Here is a 24532-nt window from a genome sequence, read left to right on the forward strand (position 1 = left end):
GATCTTTCTGTCACTTGCGTTTTTATACAAATGCGTGTATCGGAATGTACACAAAACATCAACAAAAAGCCAACCTCACATTCATCTGTCATGTTATTGTCATTGCTTTATTAACTTCTACACAAGTTTATTATAATTATCAATTTACTAATTATTGTTTTGAAGTAATTAAAATAATGAGGATTACAAGTGAAAGTACTATTATCAGCCGCAAATAAGTGAACCGAAAGTTCACTGCTGTCACCGTTATCACTAAGTTATTGCATGACTCACTGGATAATGTTGGACACAATAGGTAAGACACCACTGTTTTACTTACTACCGTTCCAACCATGGCTCCGATAGCCACCTACGTGTTCTTTGATCTCGAAACGACCGGCCTTCCGAGGGACGAATTTAACAAAACGAAAATAACCGAGTTGTGTATGGTGGCAGTGAAACGTGAACATGTATTGTATGTATGTATGTATGTATGTATAAGCTTTATTGTACATAAAGGAAACAAAAGAGACACAGTTACGCTACCCGCTACCCGCCGCTACCCGGCCGCGTACCCAGGGTGCTCCACAAGCTTACGCGGTGCTTCAACCCGGGCAAGAGGATCACGGAAGGCAGCTCTGAAATCACCGGGCTTGATAACTTCCTTCTAGAACATGAGAGCTATTTTGACATCAGAATATTCAACATGATTGACAATTTTTTAAATACTTTGACGAAGCCTGCGTGTTTTATCACTCATAACGGTCGCAACTTCGACTTTCCTATACTAAAACGACAGCTGGACATGTTGAATGTAAAATTTTCTGATGACTTATTATGTGCCGATTCACTTGATGCTTTTAGTGATATTTTAGAAGAGAAAAAAGCTGAGACAATAGTTGTAGAAGCAGAAACCGTTGATGAAGTCGATTTGGCGGCTGAAAATTGCTTGTCTATGCAGGCTGTGAATGAAGTTACCCCAAAACAAGTGAAGCTGCCGCCAAAACGTCCACCTAATCCTGGAAAAGCTAAGCAGAGGCTACCATTTAGTGAAAAAAGACTGAAAGAGAGTTACAAATTGCCAGACATTTACGAGAGAGTATTACGTCGTAGAGCTGTAGATGCTCACCGGGCAGAGACGGACTGCATGCTGTCGTTGGAGATTGCTGTAGCTCTCTCTAAGGAGTTCACAGAATGGGTGGACGCTCATCATCATCAGTTTTCTGAAGTGTCACCAATGACTCCGGGAATAAAGCTTGGTTCCTAGGTTATAAGTGTGGAAAGTGCAACATTATGATGTATTTACAGATGTGTTCAAAGTAAATATTTTGTTGTAATAAATGTGTTAGTGCCCTAGGTTAATTTTTAGGATTAATTTGTCAATATATTTTTTTTAATTACTTTATTTGGAAATAGGTTTTATCAGAACATTATTTTAAATAATGCTTGTCAAGTTGTCACTCAGTTTAAGTGTTTGTTTATAAGACTGAAACAAAGACTATTTATATATCATTCACAGCTGTAACTTTTCAAACCTACAATTATTGTTGGGTTAGATTTTACAAGTATCATCCAATCCCCCCTTTCCCTTTTGTTACTATTACATTACATGTGAAGTAATTTATATTACTTATTCCATGTATTATATAAAATTTTGTATTTATATTTTTATAACAATTTTGTGAATGTTTTTAATACTTGATTTATGTATGTTGTACATTTTCATTGTGTTGTATTAAGATTATACTTCAAATTCAGAATGAGAGCTTCAGATTTTTGTATGTAATTTATGTGCCTATGAATTTTTATTTTATGACTTTAAACTTGTTTATTGGTAAGCTTTTACTTTAAGTGTTTTACTTGTAAATTGATCTCTATTTGTGTATAAAGAGAGCAAAAACATTAAATATTTTTTATATCTATAACCACATTTGTTTAATTTTATAGCAGAAAAGAAAAATCGAACTAAAATCACAGAATAATATAATTTATAATAATACAAGTACAGAAGGCCCACTGCTTTGATGTTCACGAAATGCCGCCTTTTTAAATACCTACAAATTTCTTACAAAGAAACGAGCCGCACGTGCGCGGCGTCCGGTGATAGGGTTACCAATGGATCCAAACGAATTAATACTCACATAAAAGTCTGTTATACTATTATAGCCGGAAACGTACAAACGTGTCATGCTATTACAGTTAGTCTCAGTACGAAATGTACTTGACATTGACTGAATGACCATGACAAATACGTTCGTTTCCGGAAAACTACGAAGGACACCCTTCCCCTGTCTATACTTACATACAGATGTAGTGCGAAAAGGGTTTCCTTCGTAGTTTTCCGGAAACGTTCGTATTTGTCATGTTGGTTCAGTCAATGTCAGTACATCTTGTACCGAGACTGACTGAAATAGCATGACACGTTCGTGACTTTCCGTAACAATAGGAAGGCAAATCTTTTCGCACTACATCTGTATTAGATTAGCCTCACAGAGAACCTCCTATAGAGTGCCAATATTGTAAATTTTGTGCGCGCTACAAATCACCAGTGGTTGGGGCGCGAGGAGCGGGAGGGGAATGTGTTTAGCGCGCTGCGATTGGTCGTTTCAAGGACGGCAGGCAGTCGCGCCAGATGAAAAGGGAATCGCGTAAATAGCCAGTGTAAGTTGACCTATGCCGGCTCTGAATAAATTATAAATATGACTTATTTGTGGAATGTAATACCGTCTGTTTTTAAATTTGATCTTTTTGTTACCTTTCCACACCATTTCACACTACAGGTGGACATCTTTAAGGCATCAAAATACTTACCCTTTTTCAATTTTTTTATTGCGAAAAACACGAGCTGCTTTCGGGTCGGTTACTTGGTCGTTACTGATCGGGCACGGCGAGCGCCCGCGCTTATATCATGGCAAATACAAGTAAGGCTGGTGACCGCGAGTCGTCTTGTAATGGATGTCTATAGGGGTTGGTCTGTGATTAGCCTAGTGCTGACCTATAATTACACGGTCGGCCGCTCCCAAACAGGTTTTTTATACATAATCATAAATTATTCTTTTGTAGTAAAGTTACCTACATACACAAGTACCTATCTACTTTACAAAGAAAGGATTAAAACATTTTAACATTTTAATTTTCATCAGTTATTAATAACGTACACATACATTACACGTCAGAAATACAAACAGCTAGTGAAGTATTCATTAAGTAAACTAAGTAAAGTAAATCATATTGATCACAAAATTAACTAAAGTTTACGATATATTAACAATGCCTATTACATATTTTGAATAATCATGGAAGACCGAAGAGCGGTGCCTCCCAACACAGGCAAATTTATAGATATATTGCTTACCGGGAGACACCATCCCTCAAATCATATGTACTGTTTTTTATGAAATAAAGAAATTTGTAATAACTATTTTTGGGTTCCGTTACGTACATCAAAAGGAAAAACGGAACCCTTACCTATAGGACCACCTTGATCGTTCGTCCGTCCGTCCGTCCGCCTGTCAAAACGAACTGAAATCAGGCGAGGGGGCTGATTTTTGAATGTCGACTATTCGATTTCGTGAATTTCATTTAGTAATATCTCCACTACTAGCGATTTAAATTCTACTAATAGGATCAAAAACGAGTGGACTTTACTATTAGATTTAACATTACTAGCCGTCCTTTTTCACAAATATTAGCATTACGTCGTTTTCCGCAGACTCTCGAACGGCGAATTCATGCGTTGGAGATTCTAAAATCGGTCCCCAGGTCTACAGTTCCTCGATCACCAAGATCACACTCGCGAAAATCATAAAGAATAAGATAAAACCCGTTGACCTAGAACTTCATAAATATCGCCTTATAAATACAACTCAATTCCACGTACAAAAAAGGGTCAATGCAGAATAATAATAAAAAATTCAGTCGAATTCAGAACCTCCTCCTTTTTTTGAAGTCGGTTAAAAATCGACTCGCACTTGTTGAAAATAACTTTAACCATAACGGGTATCTTGTGGTCGCTGGTCTCAATAAATCATGAACCCTGTTATTAACTTTTTAGGGTCCCGCATAAAAAGAAATCGAATCTTTGTAGGACCATTCCTGTTCCTAAGTATATGTCTTGTGTCTTTTTTTTTATACTACGTCGATGGCAAACAAGCATACGGCCCGCCTGATGTAAAGCGGTCACCGTTACCTATGGACGCCTGCAACTCAAACAGTGTCACATGCGCGTTGCCACCCCATTAGAAACTTGTACATTCCTTTTGCTGTGTTAAGTACAACTAGTACAAGCAATCTCTCTGTTTCTTTATTACAAGCAATTTACTTTGAAACTGATACGTAAAAATTTGTTACAAATAGGTACCTAACGTTACCTATCTATTCATTAGATATTTGTAAATCGCTGACACACAAAAACAGCTCAAAACGTTTCAAAAGAAGGTTCTTTATGTACCTATACATATATTACTGGAACCGATAACCCAAGTGAAGGCCGAGATTACATGGCATCATAAAAAAAATCACAATGTACGGAACCCTTCGGACGCGAAACGACCCCACTCATTCTCGGCCTTTTTCCGGGTATAAATATCGCACGCCGTGCTTCGCGGACCTTTGTCCGCGATCACGCCCGCTCGTCCACAGTCACTGCGCACACTCGCTACTGCCCACACGCACCATGGACCCAATAGCGACCTACGTCTTCCTCGACCTCGGCGCGATCGGCCTTCCCCAAGACACGGACCCTGAAATAGTCTCCTTAAGCTTATTAGCAGTCAGCAGCGGCGATCTTCGAAAAATAAACGACGACACAAGACAAGACCAGATCGAGCAGCCTCCCATCATATGCAGTAGATACCACCGTGACCCTGGCTTACATGCAGAGACCGTGATCCGCGAATTCGTAGATAGTGTAGAAAAACCTGTGTGTCTGATTACGTACTGCGCGTTCTACTACGATTTTCCGATTTTGAAAAAAGTGTTGAGCGCTAAGGGTATAAAGTATTTTGAAGATATGTCGTGTGCGGACGCGATGGCTGGGTTCTACGATATCTTGTGCCCAAATGGTGAAAGGACTTCGAGAGCTGACCGGCTAGCGGGGGAATATCCGTGGCCGAAGTTTGGGCAGCCGAGCTTCAAGCTAAAAGACGTTTACCAGAGAGTCTTGAAAGACACTAAGTACTACGCTTATGAGTACATTGATGAGGTCAAGTTCCGTAACATGGCAGTGGTTCGGATTGTCGTGAAACTAGCTGAAGATTTCATACCTTGGTTGGAGAAGAATTGTTATAAATTCGGTGAAGTGCCTTTGAAGCCTCGGCCGAAATTTATGTTAGTACCTTTCAAACGTGAGGAAGTCAAGAAAGAAATAGAATAAGCGAACGAGGACTTCGAAATAATTTGAATCATGATTTATTAAATTCACAGACAGTGGCAGAAGTGTACTTACTGAAGGAAGAAGCTGATCTTTGTGCTGTAAATTAAATAATAGATAAATAAATATTATAGGACATTCTTACACAGATTGACTGAGGCCCACGGTAAGCTCAAGAAGGCTTGTGTTGTGAATTAAACGTTGTATTGTACGAATGGTTTTTGTTTCATTTTGAATATTAACATGGCGGTGCCATTTGGAGGGGGTGAATAAGTGCAACGAAGGAAAGATTGCAAAAGTTAACACATTCAAGGTCAGTACATTTATGTACAGATTTTAAGATTATCTTGCTTTTCCAAATTAAATACCTAGCTACAGATGGTATAAACACGCAACACTTGTCGCATATAGGTAGCATTGCAATATTTTTACTGTAGTTTCATCATCATTTTCTGGCTTAGCGAACTTATTTCATTATCGCAAAAACCAAGCACTGCGAAAGTTGTAGACATCAATACCATACCATAAGACACAGAATATACCTATAATATTTAGTACATGCAGCCATAGATTTGTAGTATTTATTTCCAGTTTTACTTTGTGTTCTGCGGATTTAAATTGTTGATCCACTTCTAGCTCATTTTATTGGATACGTCATAGCCTTTTATGGATAAAACAAGATGGCGCTGTTTCGTAGCCTGGAAGTGACAAAAATCATATTTTCCCCAAATATTTTTATTTTTTATAAGAACAAATGACATAGGTATTTCTTTATTTAATTTTTTTAATATCATATCACGTCAATACACATTTTGAAAAAAAAAAAAGAAATTTGTAGGCATTTTCAGTGTAGTTATGATAGTATTTAATAGGTGGATTGTCAATTTAAGGGAAGATTGTCAATCCTATACATACATATAAATCATCCTTGATGGTAACGAAATTATCTGCAATGTTTTTGCAAACTGTTTGCAAACTGTTTACTGTTTTATTTTTGCAAATGTACCATGTCGTCTAACGACCGACAACCGACAAGTTAGTGACCATTAAATTCATTGATAATTTGTTATTGTAACCCTGCGGTGCTACATCTCTGAGTTTAATGACTTTGGAGCATTAAGTCGAGGCCAAGGCATAGAGGAATAAGTAAGGGAAGAGTTGTAACTCCATACATCAGTAAATGCGAGTTATTTGTAGTGACATCTATCGTCATTCACTCGTCAATCACGCGGCAACTAGCGTAAATTATCAGTACTGCTACTTGTCAATAGACGTCACGACGAACAAAAAGTCTATTGCTCAACAATTTTTAGCTAATATTACAATAGTATTAATCAGTACTTTGCTTTCAATTACTTCAGCTTATAATATAAGGTGTAAACTGTTTTAATATTACATTTTTGGCAAACGCAACACTGTCGGCACCTGGTGTCGAGTAGCAGTACTGATAATTTATGCTAGTTGGCGCGTGATTAACGAGTGAATGACGATAGATGTCACTACAAATAACTCGCATTTACTGATGTATGGAGTTACAACTCTTCCCTTACTTATTCCTCTATGGCCAAGGTATAACTACTCTGTATAATCATCGATCGATCGATCGATGTATAATCGAAACTGATTGCACCTAGCTATTACAGCCCACATCTTGTATATGTATAGGGTTATCTATACAATAAAAATAAACATTAAGTATTCAAAATTCTTATTGCGTTTTCACATTATCCGATCCGATATCGGATGTAGGACCGATATCCCATACATTACAGGATTTACAGGCGCCATCTTGGATTTTTTCCATTGAAATCCTTCTGACATTCGATATCGGATCGGATAATGTGAAACCGCATTTACACTGTCTGAGCCTTACAGTAAGCTCAAGATGGCTTATGTTGCAGGTACTCAGACTACGATATATATATATATATATTTTTCCCTCGGCTTCGCTCACCTTAAATTCGAAAATTGTGGAATGCGTCATATAAACTTCTACCCCCCCCCCCCCCATTTTAGGGAAGTGGGGGGTTAGAAAGAGACACAAAGTAGCCTCTGTCACTCTCTATCCCTTCTACTATCTCCACTTAAAAAATCACGTCAATTCATCGCTCCGTTTTGCCGTGCAAGACGGACAAACAAACAGACACACACACTTTTCCAATTTATAATATTAGTATGGATAAAGTATAAGTACAAAACATCCATGACTCAGGAACAAATATCTGTGCTCATCACACTGTAGTGTATAGATGCTTAAGTATATTATTATTCATGTAACTCTCTATATATTCCGTAGGTTAAGGCTCATATTCCAGTATTAAATCATACTTCAAAGAGACAAGTTGTTTCCATCAACCAACCTCCTTACATGGCGATCCTGCCGACGCAGTCCGTTGCGCGCCGCCATGACTATCGCGCGCGAAAGTGTTAACGTCAAATAGAATATTATCATAGTTGCAAGGACGAACTACATCATTTTACACATAACGGCGAGATGGGATCTTCGCAAACAAAAGAAGAGGTCGTTATAGCCCAGAATGCTGCCGGGGGCTCCAGCAACAACGCTGAGGTGGTCAAGAGTATAAATACCACAAATTGTCTGCTCGTCGTGGTGGTATGCATTTTTGGTATCATTTGCTTAGGTGCTGCATACTACATGTACCGGAAATGCCACAAACAGTGGATCCGCGAGGAGATACGTGGACACGCATTGAGAAGGTAAATTTTTCGCCGAGCGCCCAAATCAGAAAACGAAGTTTAATTCAGATTTGAACATTTAGAAACAAACATTATTTTCATAAAACAATACAGCCAGAATATAGTGCAGTGAAAAGTGTTGTGTTGTGCGCGATATGATCGTCTGTACCGAATGTACTCGTATGTACATACCGCACCGGACTGTGAGTAACATGAGACTTAATTGATTTATAATTAGTGTTGTAACAATACCTAAGTATTGTTAAGGCGAATGATATTACAATTGTAATAATGTTTTAGTATGGCAGAAGAGTTATTAGCTTTAATTGAACAAGTAACTGCTATAAGAAAATATTTGATTAAAATCGGTCCTAAGAGAAGGGAAGGACCAGTTGTTAAAAATAAATTAATTGAGGCACAAACTGTACTTTCTGATTATACTAGTTTTTTGGATAGCTTAGAAGAAATAAAAGATAGCATAACGCAAGATGATCTTATAACTATAAAAGAATTGTGTAGTCAATTTGACAAATTGTATGCGGAGATTATAGAATTGTGTAACGAAAATAACGGGTCCAATAATTCAATCGAAATGGAGAAGTTTAACTTAAAAACGGCTTTGAGTCTATTACCAGTTATGAAAGATGATATTAATGAGATAGAAAATTTAATTGACGGTATTGAATATTATCAATCGCTTTTGGATAGTGAGTCGAAAACAAAATTGGTACCTTCGTCTTGAAAAGTAGACTATCGCCTTCAGCTAAACTTAAGTTGCTACCACAGTATAGTAGTGTTGAAGCGTTACTCTCGGACATGAAAAATGAACTTTTACCGAAAAAATCTGTGCCAAGTTTGCAAAAACAACTTTTGAATTTGAAACAAAATGAACTTTCTATTGACGATTATGGTAAACAATTAGCGGAAATGTTTGTCGATCTTACTTTGTGTCAGGCAGGTGACAATGTCGATAACTATAAGGTGCTACGACCCATAAATGAACGCCAGGCTATTCAGAGCTTTGCGGATGGGCTGCGCAATCGCAGGCTTAGTACTATCATCGCTGCCAGAAATTTCACTACACTAAAAGATGCGGTTCAAGCTGCTATTGATTACGATCGCTCCACACCAAGTGCGAGTACGTCAGGTGAAGGACTGTTGACCATTGCCCGTCACCATAATTATAATCCAAGGTATTTCAGAGGCCCATTATCCTCACACGCTAGAGGACACCGTGGTAGGTCACACTCTGCATCGACCCGCGGCCAACCATCGGGCCAGTACGGGACCAGTAGTCGCCAGCGAGGCACGGGACGAGGCTTCCACCCTGCGGCTACTAGAGGACCAACGAGGCCCTACCACCAGAACAGAGGTAGGTCCCAATTTTATTATAACAAAAATATTAGAAACAATGGGATACCTAACCAACAGAAAGTACATGTCATGACGGACAATAACAGGAGTAATAGCGAGAAGACATTTTTTCGTGACTAAAGAATACATTTTAATAAATAGTAACAAGAAACATAGTTACATACATACATACATACATACAATCACGCCTGTTTCCCAGAGGGGTAGGCAGAGATCACGGATTTCCATTTACTACGATCCTGACAAACCACTTTCGCTTCACACACTTTCATAACATTTCTCATACACGCTCGTCGGTTTCGAGTACTTCTGACCTGGCCTCTTTGCAATATTTCCCCGATTTGATCAAGAAAAGTTCGCCTAGGTCTTCCACTACCAACTGACCCTTCCACTCCTTTTTCATATACTTTCTTCGTAACACATACTTACTTTCTTCTTTTACTTTCTTCGTACATAGTTATGTAGAATTATCTATAGGTAATAATAACGATATCTCTACGCAATTTTTAATAGACACGGGCTCTACTATATGCGCTATAAAATATAAGTATATACGTAACCAGAATATTCCAATCCATAACGATAATGTAGTAGTCAGCGGACTAGGTGGCAAAGTCCAACCTATCGGATATGTTTACTTAAACCTTAATTATGGAGAACATAGCCTTAATCAAAAGTGTTATGTTTTTAATTCCTTGCCATGTACGGCTGGCGGTATCTTAGGACATGACTTTTTTAGAAAGTACACGTCTACTATAGACTACTATAATTACACTTTGACTTTAAGGAACCGCTTAGATTATAAAATAATACTACCGCTATTTATAGAGGATGACAACCGTTTGACGGTACCGGCTAGGTCGGAAACTATACGTTATATACGGACGAATATGGCAGAGGAATGTGTGGTGTGTGCGAACGAGATTCAACCCGGATTGTTTATGGCTAGTGCGTTAGTGAAACCTAACAATGGCAAGATACCTATTCGTTTGCTTAATACCACTGATAATGATTTGACTATTAACCAATTAAATCCAACTATTCACAGGGCAAGTGATTACGATGTGTGTATGTTTGGCGAAACGCACAAAAATGCAGAACGGGTTAAAAATATGTTTTCTCATTTGAAAATTAGTCACTTAAATAAAGAGGAACAAATTTCTATTGAAAAATTGTGTGCCAAATACTGTGATATTTTTTATTTACCAGGGGACAAGTTAACTACGACCAATATATACAAGCATAAAATTACTTTGAAAAAGGATATACAACCTGTGTATATCAAACCATATAGGCTACCGCACTCGCAACAAGGAGAAATACAAAAACAATTAGATAACATGTTAGAACAGGGTATTATAGAGCCGTGCAGAAGCGAGTGGTCAAGCCCAATATTATTAGTTCCTAAAAAATCGGATAACAATGGAAACAAAAAATGGCGATTAGTAGTAGATTACCGTAAACTTAATAATTGTATTACAGACGACAAATTTCCCCTTCCCAACATCACAGAGATATTAGATTCGTTATCCGGTAGTATTTATTTCACTCATTTGGACTTAAATCAGGGATATTACAACGTTGAATTAGAACCAGACAGTAGAAAATATACAGCTTTCGGTGGAGGTAGGTGGCAAATGACCAGAATGCCCCAAGGTTGTAAAACCAGTCCAAATTCATTCTCTCGGATGATGACAATGGCCATGGCTGGATTAACTTATCAAAAATGCTTTGTTTACTTAGATGATCTCATAATTTTTGGCCGTAATTTAAATGAACACAACAAAAATTTACAGGATGTTTTTGAAAGACTTAGAAGCGTAAATTTAAAATTAAATCCGGAAAAATGCGACTTTTTGCGTAAAGATTTACTATATTTAGGACATGTCGTATCAGGTGACGGAGTGTTGCCAGATCCATCTAAAATAGAAATTATGAAAAATTATCCAGTTCCAAAAAGCACAGACGAGGTGAAACGATTCGTGGCTTTCGCAAATTATTACCGAAAATTCATCCCGAATTTTGCTGAAAAAGCTTATTACTTAAACTTGTTATGTCGCAAAAACGTTAAGTTTCAATGGGATAATAATTGCCAAAAAGCATTCGATAGTCTTAAAGATTGCATGACGTCACCTCCAGTTTTACAGTATCCTGATTTTTCGGAGAAAAATGAATTTCACGTACAAACAGATGCTTCCAAATTTTCAATAGGTGCAATTTTATCAAATTCAAATGGATTACCGGTAGCTTACGCCAGTAGAAGTTTAAATAAAGCGGAAATACAATACCCCACAGTGGAGAAGGAATTACTCGCTGTGGTTTGGGCAGTTAAGCATTTTAGACCGTATTTGTATGGTCGTAAATTTAAAATTTGTACGGATCATAAACCTCTTGTGTACTTATTTAATATGAAGGATCCCTCTAGTAGGTTATTGAAGTTCAGACTAGCAATGGAGGAGTACGATTACGTGGTTGAATATGTGAAAGGGAAGGACAATGTGGCTGCAGACGCGTTGTCCAGGATACGTATTACGTCAGAAGAGTTGAAAGAGATGAATGAACAGGTGATCAACGTGATAACTAGAGCTCAGAGAAGGAGGATGGATGCGGTATCTCGGGTTGATATGGTTTCTACTGACGACAGGTCTGATCAACCAAGAGTTGTAGCAACACATAACAAACCGAAAGATTCCGTTGAATTGAGATTTTTAGATATAAAAAGTATAGACAAGTTAAAAAGAGAGAAACTAATAAATCGCGAGAGTAAAACATTAAGTTACAGTAAAGAAAACAAGACTATTTATATAAAACAAGTATCTCCATCACAACTGACGCGAGCCGCTTTTGTGAGAGAACTTTGTGACTTTTGTAAGGAAATTAATGTAGATGAGATTTATTTTATTAAAAATGAAAACAATGACATATTTGTCAAAAAGTTAGTAAGTGAAATAAAAAATATGGTAAACTGGTCCGGACCACGACTAACTATATTGAATATTGAACCTTATAAAAAGTATTACATTAACTAGATCCACTAATTATTTTTCAAACGAATTGTTAAATACGACAAACTCTCCCTTGGAATCCGTCAATTCTGTAAATAGATTTTTTACTAACATCGGCAAAACTCTCGCAAGCAAATTTGGGCCCAACCCATCGTCTACATCTCACCTCTCTTACAAAACTGCTCCATCGCAATGTAACTCCTTCGTTATTCTAGAAGTAATAGAGACGGATATAGAGAAAATCATAAAAAACCTACGTAGAGACTGCGCTGCTGGTTGGGACGGTATATCAGCAAAAGTCGTAAAAAACTCACTCACTGCGCTCACTCCAGTCATCACTCACATCTGCAATGCATCGATAAGGACCGGGATATTTCCTAATGCATTCAAAAAGGCAATCGTGCATCCTATATATAAGAGCGGTGACAGAACGAACTATAATAACTACAGACCGATATCCGTACTGACTACTCTGTCAAAGGTCTTGGAGAGAGTCATGAATACTGCATTGGTAAAATATTTAGAGCGCTATAATGTTATTGCCAATAACCAATACGGTTTTCGTCCTGGTAAATCAACTGAAGACGCAGTCTCTGAGCTAACTGAATTTATCACTCGCAACTTGGATGACAGACGCAGATGCTTGGGTATATTTTTAGACCTCTCAAAGGCATTTGACACGGTGTCAGTCCCAATATTATTGCACAAACTAGAAAACATAGGTATTCGAGGAGTGTCGCTTAGTTTATTTAAAGACTACCTATCCAATCGCTCCCAGTCAGTGAAGATCAAAAACTACATTAGCAGTGAAGAAACTATAAGTTACGGTGTACCGCAGGGTAGCATTTTAGGTCCCACGCTTTTCCAGATTTATGTAAACCAACTGTGCCATATGAACCTTAAGAACTGCAAAATTATAGCCTACGCCGACGATACAGCGCTCCTCTTTCATGGCTCAGACTGGACTGAAACAAAAATATTAGCAGAAAAAGGCCTTTACGCTGTAACTCAATGGCTTAAAGCCAATCAGCTCACCCTCAATCTAGACAAAACTAAATATATACCTTTCGCAATTGCTAGCCCATCGCTACCTCCACCATCATTTTCTATACAGAGCCACATTTGCCAGTCTCCTTCGACTAACTGTCTTTGCGTCCCACTTGTACAAGCCGACTCAGTAAAATATCTCGGCGTTACGATTGATCTGCAACTAAATTGGCACACCCATATAGACTGTCTGACATCCCGCGTTCGGAAACTTATGTTTGTTTTCAAACAACTACGCTACTCTGCAGATGCCAAGACTCTAATGATAGTTTACTCTTCTCTATGCCAGTCACTACTAACCTACTGCACTCCGGTTTGGGGGGCTGCTGGCAAAACAGCTATGCTAAAACTGGAGCGTGCCCAACGCGCTGTACTAAAGGTTGCAATGGCTAAACCTTTCAGATATCCGACAACTCAACTGTACGCCGAATGTAGTGTCCTATCAGGCAACTATACGTCCTCCGCACCATCCTACGTAGACACCGAGATCTTTCTATATCTGCGAAAGCATCCGGCAAGCGGAGTAAGCAAACTGTCTGTCCAGTGGTACTCCAGAGGACAACTTTCGCCACCCGCCAGTACATAGCAATGAGTGCACGCATCTACAACAAAACAAACAAACAACTAGATATCTACCCACTAAATCGCTACAACTGCAAGACCAAATTACAAACATGGCTACAATCACAGACCTATCAAGAAACAGAGTCACTTTTAAACGCTCTCAAATAACTACCTATTCCTCCCAAAATGTATCCCTTCTCCTTTTCCTTTAGCTCCGAAAGTTTCTCCAAACACACTCACACACACACACACACACACACACACACACACACACACACACACACACACACACACACACACACACACACACACACACACACACACACACACACACACACACACACACACACACACACACACACACACACACACACACACACACACACACACACACACTCACACACACACACTCTCGCATTCACTCACGAGTCACACACGCTTGCGCGTTTCTGATTCGGATCATTTCACTTGGCATTTATCTAAATACGTTTTTATTTTCTGTTTTTTCCTTTTGTTCATACATATAGTATCACATATTTTTTTTTTTTTTCTCATCATTCTTTATCCATACCTAATAAGATATACTCTGTGTTTTTTTTTTCTTTCACTTTCCTCGGAGGATTCACTGCATCCTGAGTCACAGGCTTAGACCTAGTTCAGGAAACAGAGACTCCTAAGTAGTAAAGCTGATACAAACCTAATAACAGTAATAACAAGTAATGTAACTTAGTATAAGTTTAGTTTTCATTGTATTAGGTTTCAAGACAATAAATTATTATTATATTATTATTATTTATATTATAATAAAGTGAAACGAATAAACGATAAGGACGATAAAAGAGTCATACTCAATGATTTTCACCTTTTACCCACGAGTGGCCACGCGGGTGCTAGGAGAATGTATAATAACATCAAAAAGTACTATTACTGGCCTGGACTTGAAAGCGATATAAAGCAGTTCATAAGTAAGTGTGAAAAATGCCAGCGCCAAAAATATACGGTTCACATAAAAGAACCTATGGTAGTGACTACAACAGCGCATACCGCGTTTGAAAAAATAATTCTAGACATAGTGGGCCCTCTAGATAAGGATAGTTATAATAATTCATATATTCTTACGATACAATGCGAATTATCTAAATATGTTTGTGCGTATCCCCTTGTCTCTAAAACTTCCACAGCAGTTGCCAAATGTTTTGTAAACAATTTCATTCTACAACATGGCATACCGAACACCATAGCAACCGACAGAGGCACCGAATTTATTTCCGCAACGATGAAAGAGGTATGTAAAATATTAAAAATTAATCAAATTAACTCTACAGCTTATCATCACCAATCAATTGGATCTTTAGAAAATTCCCACAAACACTTAGGTGCGTTTTTACGCATACAGACCGATAATCACCCCGAAGCTTGGAGCGAATGGCTTCCATTTTGGAGTTTCGCTTACAACACATCAGTACATTCTGAAACAAAGTTCACCCCTTTCGAATTGGTCTACGGTAAACAGTGTAATTTACCATCTAACTTAGTTACATCCATAGACCCACTGTATAACTACGACGATTATCCGAAAGAATTAAAGTATCGATTACAAGTTACACAGCAGGAGGCACGTGACAATTTACTATCAAGTAAATTACAGCGTAAACTCAGGTACGACTCCTATATAAACCCAATCATTTATAAACCTAACGATCAAATTTTAATAAAAATGAAACTGGTAATAAACTCCAAAGCTTATATTCAGGACCATATGTTGCATTAAAAGATATCTCACCCAATGTAAAAATAATGAAAAATGGTAAAATTGATGTAATTCACAAAAACAGGACAAAACTTTTTAAACCATGAAACCCATGATACATTGTTAATATATTATAATATGTACTTACTTACTGTCTGTTAATTTGTTTACTGTGGTTCATACAGAACATACTCATAAATGTATTAGTAATTAGATATCAGTAATCAGAGCTATGATGTCTGCATTATTGTAAACATACAACTCTAACTAAACATATGCATTCCTATGCACTTAGTTATAGATTAAAAATATATACATGATTGTTAAATTAATTACTGATAAGTTCGAAAAAAAAAAATACTTGTACTATTTTTTTTTCTCTTTTCCTCCGTGGGAGATGTAGTGTATAGATGCTTAAGTATATTATTATTCATGTAACTCTCTATATATTCCGTAGGTTAAGGCTCATATTCCAGTATTAAATCATACTTCAAAGAGACAAGTTGTTTCCATCAACCAACCTCCTTACAACACAAATAAATGCCCTTACTGGGATTCGAACCCGGGACCGCGGCATAGCAGGCAGGGTCACTACGCGCTAGGCCAGACCGGTCGTCAATATGTATATTATTTCACAAAGCCAGTGATTATTATCTATCTGAAATAGTGGTTTCCTGTCAGCGGTGGACAACCACAGTGGGAACGCTGATAACAGTGAAAACCATGTATTTAAATTATTTTTCAGTACAGATGGTGTTTTTTTTACGCACTAGTGCGAGAAGTGGTTCATTATATACCAGGTCGAAACTTCGGAGGCTCATCTGTACTGAAAAACGTCGTACGATACACGTGCAAAAAGGAAATTCGTAACTCGTGTCGATTTAAAACACTCCCTTCGGTCGTGTTTTAATTTATCGCCACTCGTTTCGAACTTCCTTTTTTACGCACTTGTATCGTAATGTACTATTAAGCATATATTTAGTAAAGATAGGTAAGCCTCCACATGTGGCTTGAATAATATTTTAAAATATAATAATGTTAATATCATATGGTGATGTGAAAAGCAGTAGGTAAATAAAATAAAAATAAAATAGATCTGTCCTATTCTCATATCAGCATCATCATTTATTCATTTAACCTTTATCAGGGGCGGTTCACTCCGCGATTCTATCGCCGCGCTACAAGTACATGCTGGCGGCCGCGAGTTCGCGGCCTAATCAGGGGTGGCGCGCGTTCTCGTGGAAATAATGTTTACTTAAATAAATATCTTGGATAAAATAAATACCATAGGACATCTTTACACAGATCTACTATTGATGAAGTCCCCCGGAAAGGTTCAATAAGGCTTGTGATATTGGAACTTAAACAAAAATATATAAATACTATATATATACCTAGAAAGTACCCAAGACCTGAATATAATAGTATAACATTTTATCTGAGTATTAATTCGTTTTAATCCATAGGCAACCCTATCGCCGGACGCCGCGCACGTGCGGCTCGTTTCTTTGTTAGAATTTTTTAGGCATTTAAAAAGGCGGCATGTCGTGAACATCAAAGCAGTGGGCCTTCTGTACTTGTACTATTATATATTCTGTGCCTTTAATGCACAAAAGAAAACCTTAAAGTCCAAAGGCGAACTTAATGCCATAAGGCATTCTCTACCAGTCAACCTTTAGGCAAAGCAGAAAAATTGTCATATGTGTGTTGTTGCCTTTGCTGCAATAGCAGACGATTTACGCATTGCTGTTTAGGCAACGGGTTTGATGACTGTGTAGGTCGATTCGCGAGCGACACGACCTGCCACATATCATATCAATAGTTAGCAATATGATTTCCACCTTTAGGTGTTTATATTTTAATCCCTCGCTACGCTCAGGATTTTATAGGTAGGTACTTTTTACGCTTCATTCTGTATATTTTTTGTAATATCTCATTTTGTTTTCTTTTGACACAATACATATACGTTTTCAGTACAGATGGTCGTTTTTTTACGCACTAGTTCGAGAAGTGGTTCATTATATAACAGGTCGAAACTTCGGAGTGCCATCTGTACTGAAAAACGTCGTACGATACACGTGTCGATTTAAAACACTCCCTTCGGTCGTGTTTTAATTTATCACCACTCGTTATGAACTTCCTTTTTTACGCACTTGTATCGTAACACAGTAAATGTGCAACTGCGCGCAGGCAGAGCGGGAGTTATAGAATCCTAGGGAGTTATGATATTTCTAGTACCGTGTTTAACTTTATTTTTATCTCTTTAAATATTTTTGATATTGCAAGTGATATAAAACTTTGTGTGTAACTCGGGGCCTAAGAATATTGCAAACTCGAGCCTTTAAACCGCTCCTGCAAGCCGTCGCAATTTAGCTTAGGTACTCTCGTTTGCAGTATTGATGTAGTGGGAAAAGATTCGCCTTCGTATTGTTACGGAAACGTACGAACATGTCATGCTATTTCAGTCAGTCTCAGTACAAGATGTACTTAAATTGACTGAACTAGCATGACAAATACGAACGTTTCCGGAAAAATACGAAAGAAATCCTTTTCGCACTATACCTGTAACTTTCCCTTGCAAAATACACTATTAGTTTTCCCTATTCTTACTTATTACTTCTGAGTCGATTAAAAGACTGTAATCCATACAGGTCTACTGGTGCTAACGGGGCTCCTATGGGGTTGCACTAACCCCTTCATCAAGCGGGGCACGAAAGGTCTTCGCGACGTGAGAGCTAAGACCTGGCCCGCACAGGCGTGGGCTGAGGTCTGCTTTCTACTCGGCAACTGGAGGGTAAGTGGTAATGTGTTATTACCCCTTCATCAAGCGGGAGAGGAAAGGTCTACGCGACGTTCGAGTCAAGAGCTGGCCCGCACAGGCGTCGGCTGAGGTCTCCTTTCTCCTGGGAAACTGGAGACCTTTTATTTTAATGATGATTTTAGTAGAAATATTAGAGAGATGACGGCACGTGGAGGATAAGAAGGAATGCCGAAATAGAGGAGTTGGTTGGCGAGAATGGCGAGGCGAATATCATCGGCGTAACAAAATCCCACAGACTTTACTGGTTCGGCCACCTACTAAGAATGGGAGAGGATCGGGTTGCTAAGAGAGCGCACCTGGGAAAACCAACTGGTAGCCGCCCGGCGGGTCGGCCTAGATACAGCTGGGAAGACAGTGTGATGGCGGATCTGTGTCAGCTACAAGCCGATAACTGGCAGGAAGCTGCGCAGGATCGGGATAGATAGATAGATAGATAGATAGATAGTCATTTATTCATCACACAAGGTAATAGGCACATTTAAAATATACATTGTGTACAAAATATCTATACTACTAACAAGTGTGACTAGTCTAGAATTTAAAAATTAATAATTGCATTTCATTATTTTCACATTAACATTTCATAAAATTCACTAATGGTATACACAGTCTTGCTTAATAAAAGTTCTTTCACTTGAGCACGAAACACTGTCAGTCTTGATTCCCTTTTGAAATTTTCAGGTAATTTATTGAAAAGTTTACGACCAATTACGCCTGGCAATTTTTGTGTCATGGCGAGTTTGTGGGGACTTACACAGAGATCGTTTGGGTAACGATTCGGGCGCTCGGAGTCACCTTTCTTTTTAAACATGTGTATATTCTCCCGAACAAACATAATGCATTCAAATATATATTGAGCCACAGACGTCATTATTTTAAGGGTTTGGAAGTATTCTCTGCACGTATCTCTGTATCCCGCGTTCATGATCACTCTTATCGCTTGCTTTTGCATTTTCAATACTCTCTGATGGTCTGACGAGTTTCCCCACAGAATTATACCGTAAGACATAATGGAATGTACATACGCATAATAGGATTGGATTAGACATTCATGGGATATAATTTTACGAAGTTGTTTAAGGGCGTAGACACCACTTGCCATTTTAGCACATACATTGTCTATGTGTGTTTTCCATGTCATAGCAGGATCAATGGTAAATCCTAACATTCTAACCATATTTGAACTTTTCAAGCAGGTACCATTAGAGAGTTCAATTTTTACTTCGTCACTGATAGCAGTCTTACCGTTAAAAAGCATAATATGGGTTTTGTCAGAGTTTAAAATCAGACCGTTATCATCAAACCACTCAATGACCTTTTCCATTGTACATTTAATTTTTTCTGAAATTATTTCAGTTGAGTCGCCTTTTACGACTATAGTGGTGTCATCTGCGTATATTATAAATTTACCATCTATGTCTAATCCTGCAAGATCATTCATAAACAACAAAAATAGGGTGTTGCCTAACGCCGACCCTTGAGGTACCCCAACATTTGGAACTGTTCTTGGTTTTGATTTCATTTTCTTTCCATGTATTTCAATTTCCACTGTTTGTTCCCTGTTTGTTAAAAATGATTCTAAAAGTTGCAACTCAGTTCCATGTATACCATACAATTTTAATTTTAGCAATAATAATTCATGATCAATACTGTCGAAGGCTTTAGACAGATCTAAAAATATTGCGGCTACTTTTTGTTTCTTGTCTAGTGTATGTATGACGTCATTTGTAAGCTGCAATGCTGCTGAGGTAGTTGATCTTCCTTTTCTGTATGCATACTGCGAGTCACTTAAAATATTATTTGTTTCCATGTAGTTCATTATAGTGCGGGATATTAATGACTCAACCACTTTTGATATTGTAGGGACTATTGTGATCGGTCTGTAGTTTGTTACTAATGTTTTGTCTCCTTTCCCTTTAAACAGTGGACACACACGTGTTTTTTTAAGCTCTTTAGGATAATTTCCTGACACAAAAATTGTATTAATCACGTAGGACAATAAATTGACTAATTCGTCTGACTGAGTAAGATAGTATAGAAGATGGCCAGTTATATCATATATGTCCTTCGTTTTAGATCTTGATATTTTTTCTTTCATAATTTCTTTCAGTAGCTTTGGGCATGTCGGTCGAAAACTGCATATTTTGGCAATCACATTTGTTCGATATTCGTTTAAATTCTTCAGAGTCTTACTTAAATTTGTGGATCGAGTGTTTAATAAATCGTAACCTATTTGTGTGAAATATGAGTTTATATAATCTGGTACTTCGTTCGGTTGAACTGACTTTAAAGTCTTATGATTTATCAGATCCCATTGAAGCGAGCTTAAAGATTTATTTGTTTCTTCTTTGATTACTTGCCAAATTTCTTTCTTTGGATTGGTTGAATTTTGAAGTCTATTTTCTATGTGTTTCTGTTTCGACGTTACAAGATATGCATTAATGCTCTGAGCTTTTTCTTTAATTAAGTCGCTGATTTGTAATTCAGGAAATTGGAGTTTGAATTGGTGGAGATCATTGAGATCCTCCTGAAGTTTTATTACATGGTTGTCTATCCACACTAGTTCATTGAGATTATGCTTCATTTTCTTAATCTTAATGGGCATGTGAAGATTCATGTTATTAATATATCTATTAAGAAACAGTTGGAATGGTGTTTCATTACTAGCAGCTATTAAAGTGTTCCAGTCATAAGACAAGTGGCGAAGAGTCTAGAGTAAGATAGGTGGCGTGCTCTCGTTTTGGAGGCCAATCAAGATTCTCTTTGGATCACAGAGCCATGTTAGTTAGTTATTAGAGAGGGGGTAATCAGTCGGCGGACGTCTTGAGCATACAGTTCTATTTGCGTGCATGCGTGATAACGCGACTCGCTGGTCGTTCGCATGTACCTACGCTACTAAGGCGTTTAGGAATTGAGGGAAGGCATGGAAAAATGCGCACGCATCCAGCAGGCCTCCGCGGCTCAGTTGGCCATAGCGATTGCTGCGGAAAAGCAAAAGGTCTCAGGTTCGAGACTCTGCCATTGGGATGAATTTTTCCATTCCTCTTTTAATTTAAAAATATGTAGTATCGCTTGCAGACGTTTCCGCATGATAATACGTTTATATATATATTTGTCCTATTTATTTTTCAGTACGTGTTACCTTGGCTGGTGAACCAACTGGGCTCACTCGCGTACCTGTTCGCCGTTCGCCGCGCGCCGCTCTCACTAGCCGTGCCGGCAGCCAACGGGTTAGCATTCGCCGCCACCGCCGCCACTGGCGCTGCGGTCGGGGACCGGCCGCTAGACAAAGGTACTAGAGTGTCAGCTCTCACTGGCCGTGCCGGCAGCCAACGGGTTAGCATTCGCCGCCACCGCCGCCACTGGCGCTGCGGTCGGGGACCGGCCGCTAGACAAAGGTACTAGAGTGTCAGCTCTCACTAGCCGTGCCGGCAGCCAACGGGCTAGCACTCACCGCTACCGCCGCCACTGGCGCTGCGGTCGGGGACCGGCCGCTAGACAAAGGTACTAGAGTGTCAGCTCTCACTAGCCGTGCCGGCAGCCAACGGGCTAGCACTCACCGCTACCGCCGCCACTGGCGCTGCGGTCGGGGACCGGCCGCTAGACAAAGGTACTAGAGTGTCAGCTCTCACTGGCCGTGCCGGCAGCCAACGGGTTAGCATTCGCCGCCACCGCCGCCACTGGCGCTGCGGTCGGGGACCGCCCGCTAGACAAAGGTACTAGAGTGTCAGCTCTCACTAGCCGTGCCGGCAGCCAACGGGCTAGCACTCACCGCTACCGCCGCCACTGGCGCTGCGGTCGGGGACCGGCCGCTAGACAAAGGTACTAGAGTGTCAGCTCTCATTGGCCGTGCCGGCAGCCAACGGGTTAGCATTCGCCGCCACCGCCGCCACTGGCGCTGCGGTCGGGGACCGGCCGCTAGACAAAGGTACTAGAGTGTCAGCTCTCACTGGCCGTGCCGGCAGCCAACGGGTTAGCATTCGCCGCCACCGCCGCCACTGGCGCTGCGGTCGGGGACCGCCCGCTAGACAAAGGTACTAGAGTGTCAGCTCTCACTGGCCGTGCCGGCAGCCAACGGGTTAGCATTCGCCGCCACCGCCGCCACTGGCGCTGCGGTCGGGGACCGGCCGCTAGACAAAGGTACTAGAGTGTCAGCTCTCACTGGCCGTGCCGGCAGCCAACGGGTTAGCATTCGCCGCCACCGCCGCCACTGGCGCTGCGGTCGGGGACCGCCCGCTAGACAAAGGTACTAGAGTGTCAGCTCTCACTGGCCGTGCCGGCAGCCAACGGGCTAGCACTCACCGCTACCGCCGCCACTGGCGCTGCGGTCGGGGACCGGCCGCTAGACAAAGGTACTAGAGTGTCAGCTCTCACTGGCCGTGCCGGCAGCCAACGGGTTAGCATTCGCCGCCACCGCCGCCACTGGCGCTGCGGTCGGGGACCGCCCGCTAGACAAAGGTACTAGAGTGTCAGCTCTCACTACCGCGTGTTACCGCCAATGGCAGCGTTTGCTGCCAGTGTAGCCACTCATGCCATGAACTATCTCCTGCGGTGTTTCTGAACCGACCTTCAAACTTTTAAGAAAAGCGTACACCCATCTTAAAGGCCGGAATGCACCTATGTACAACACTTCTGGTGTTTCGGATGTCCACTGGCAGCAGTGATGGCTTACATTAGGCGTTTGCTCGCCTCCTATCTCATAAGTCATAAAAAATCCATGTAGCGGTAGACTAAATAATTGGTTTAGTTAGACCCTAAGCACAGTATAATAAAGAGTACTATCGTACAGTATGGCCACTCCCGCTCCCCGCTGAAAGTGCCGCCGACCCCCTCTCGGTTACCGCCTGTCAAAAATACGAACAGTCGACCTGTCATATGTCACTCATACAAGCATAGTACGCGTTCACCTACACGAGCTTAGACTGTGTGCTACGAACGCGCCTCTTTCATATATTTCATCGCCAGTGTCTGAGATGTGCCTTAAGACTGATGTTACTTAAGCATTTGATAAAGTTTTGGTTTGCTTGTTTCCAGGTTCGATTCTCGGGATAGTGCTGATCGTTTCGGGCACGGGGCTATGCTGCTGGGACCAGGTGGACTAGCGGTTAACAGGTTTTGTGACGTGTTAATTATGTGATAAGATATCTATTATATTATGTAGGGATGGATCGTAAGTGCCAGTTCAGACACAGCGGAAACCGCACAGATGCAAACCGCGCGCGGATCGACTGCGCGGATTTTATTCTAATAGCATAGTACTGGAACGTTCACACTACAACCGCGCGGTGTAGTGTGAACGGTCTAGTACTATGCTATTAAAATAAGATCCGCGCGGTTTCCGCTGTGTCTGAACTAGCACTAAGTTAAGGTATATAAAATCGCCGTCAAAAGAAATAGGTCCCAAATTCTGAAAATGCCAGTCTATGAAAGTACGAGTATTAAAACAAAATAATTGTTTCCATATAATTTATTGTTTCTCATTTAATTTCTACATCTATTTTTTGCATCTAAATGTTTCAATAAATATTGCACGTTCATACGTATCTTATTTGATTAGTTAATTACAAATAAATAGGCACTGGAAATAATATATTTCGCAAAATATAGAAAATATACTTAAACACTATCAGTTGCTTCGGGAGATGTAGATTTTTTATTTATTTAATGTTATGATAAGAGTACGCAACTCCCGAACACAACTTACCTTAATGTATTTAAGTTATACATCGAAATACAAATATATTTTTACTCTTTGGAGTTTTCTTTACTATAGGTACATATATTTTTACAAACAGTTATGATCTCAGAGCTTAATTAGGTATTTACAGATCAATAAATTAATTACATCATACAAATACATTTTCCCTCACTAGCTCGGAAACACGTGTTTTGTCCTTTAATACCAGCGGGTATAAACGCATTTT

The 24532-nt window shown here is 39.6% G+C and overlaps 2 protein-coding genes across 2 annotated transcripts; both read left to right on the top strand.

Moving 5' to 3' along the window:
• Positions 1 to 51: 51 nt before the first annotated feature.
• LOC125237757 (transmembrane protein 234 homolog) lies at positions 52 to 24358 on the top strand. Its single transcript, XM_048144931.1, has 4 exons — positions 52 to 295; positions 18439 to 18581; positions 21741 to 21900; positions 23643 to 24358. The coding sequence occupies exons 1-4, from the start codon at positions 265 to 267 to the stop codon at positions 23708 to 23710; spliced, it is 402 nt and encodes a 133-aa protein (XP_048000888.1). The 5' UTR covers positions 52 to 264; the 3' UTR covers positions 23711 to 24358.
• On the top strand, positions 289 to 1463 carry LOC125237756 (three-prime repair exonuclease 1-like). Its single transcript, XM_048144930.1, has 2 exons — positions 289 to 459; positions 537 to 1463. Exons 1-2 carry the CDS (start codon positions 333 to 335, stop codon positions 1244 to 1246), a joined length of 837 nt encoding a protein of 278 aa, XP_048000887.1. The 5' UTR covers positions 289 to 332; the 3' UTR covers positions 1247 to 1463.
• Positions 24359 to 24532: the final 174 nt, after the last annotated feature.

Source organism: Leguminivora glycinivorella, chromosome 22 (assembly GCF_023078275.1).
Source record: "Leguminivora glycinivorella isolate SPB_JAAS2020 chromosome 22, LegGlyc_1.1, whole genome shotgun sequence".
NCBI lineage: Eukaryota > Metazoa > Arthropoda > Insecta > Lepidoptera > Tortricidae > Leguminivora > Leguminivora glycinivorella.

Bases quoted from the DNA above. Each gene is read 5' to 3' on its own strand.
- LOC125237756 (XM_048144930.1), top strand. From the start codon at position 333: ATGGCTCCGATAGCCACCTACGTGTTCTTTGATCTCGAAACGACCGGC. The intron at 460-536 runs TATGTATGTATG...CCCGCTACCCGC, and splicing joins ACGTGAACATGTATTGTATG to CGCTACCCGGCCGCGTACCC.
- LOC125237757 (XM_048144931.1), top strand. From the start codon at position 265: ATGACTCACTGGATAATGTTGGACACAATAG. The intron at 18,582-21,740 runs GTAAGTGGTAAT...TTTATTTTTCAG, and splicing joins TTCTACTCGGCAACTGGAGG to TACGTGTTACCTTGGCTGGT. The intron at 21,901-23,642 runs GTACTAGAGTGT...GCTTGTTTCCAG, and splicing joins GGACCGGCCGCTAGACAAAG to GTTCGATTCTCGGGATAGTG.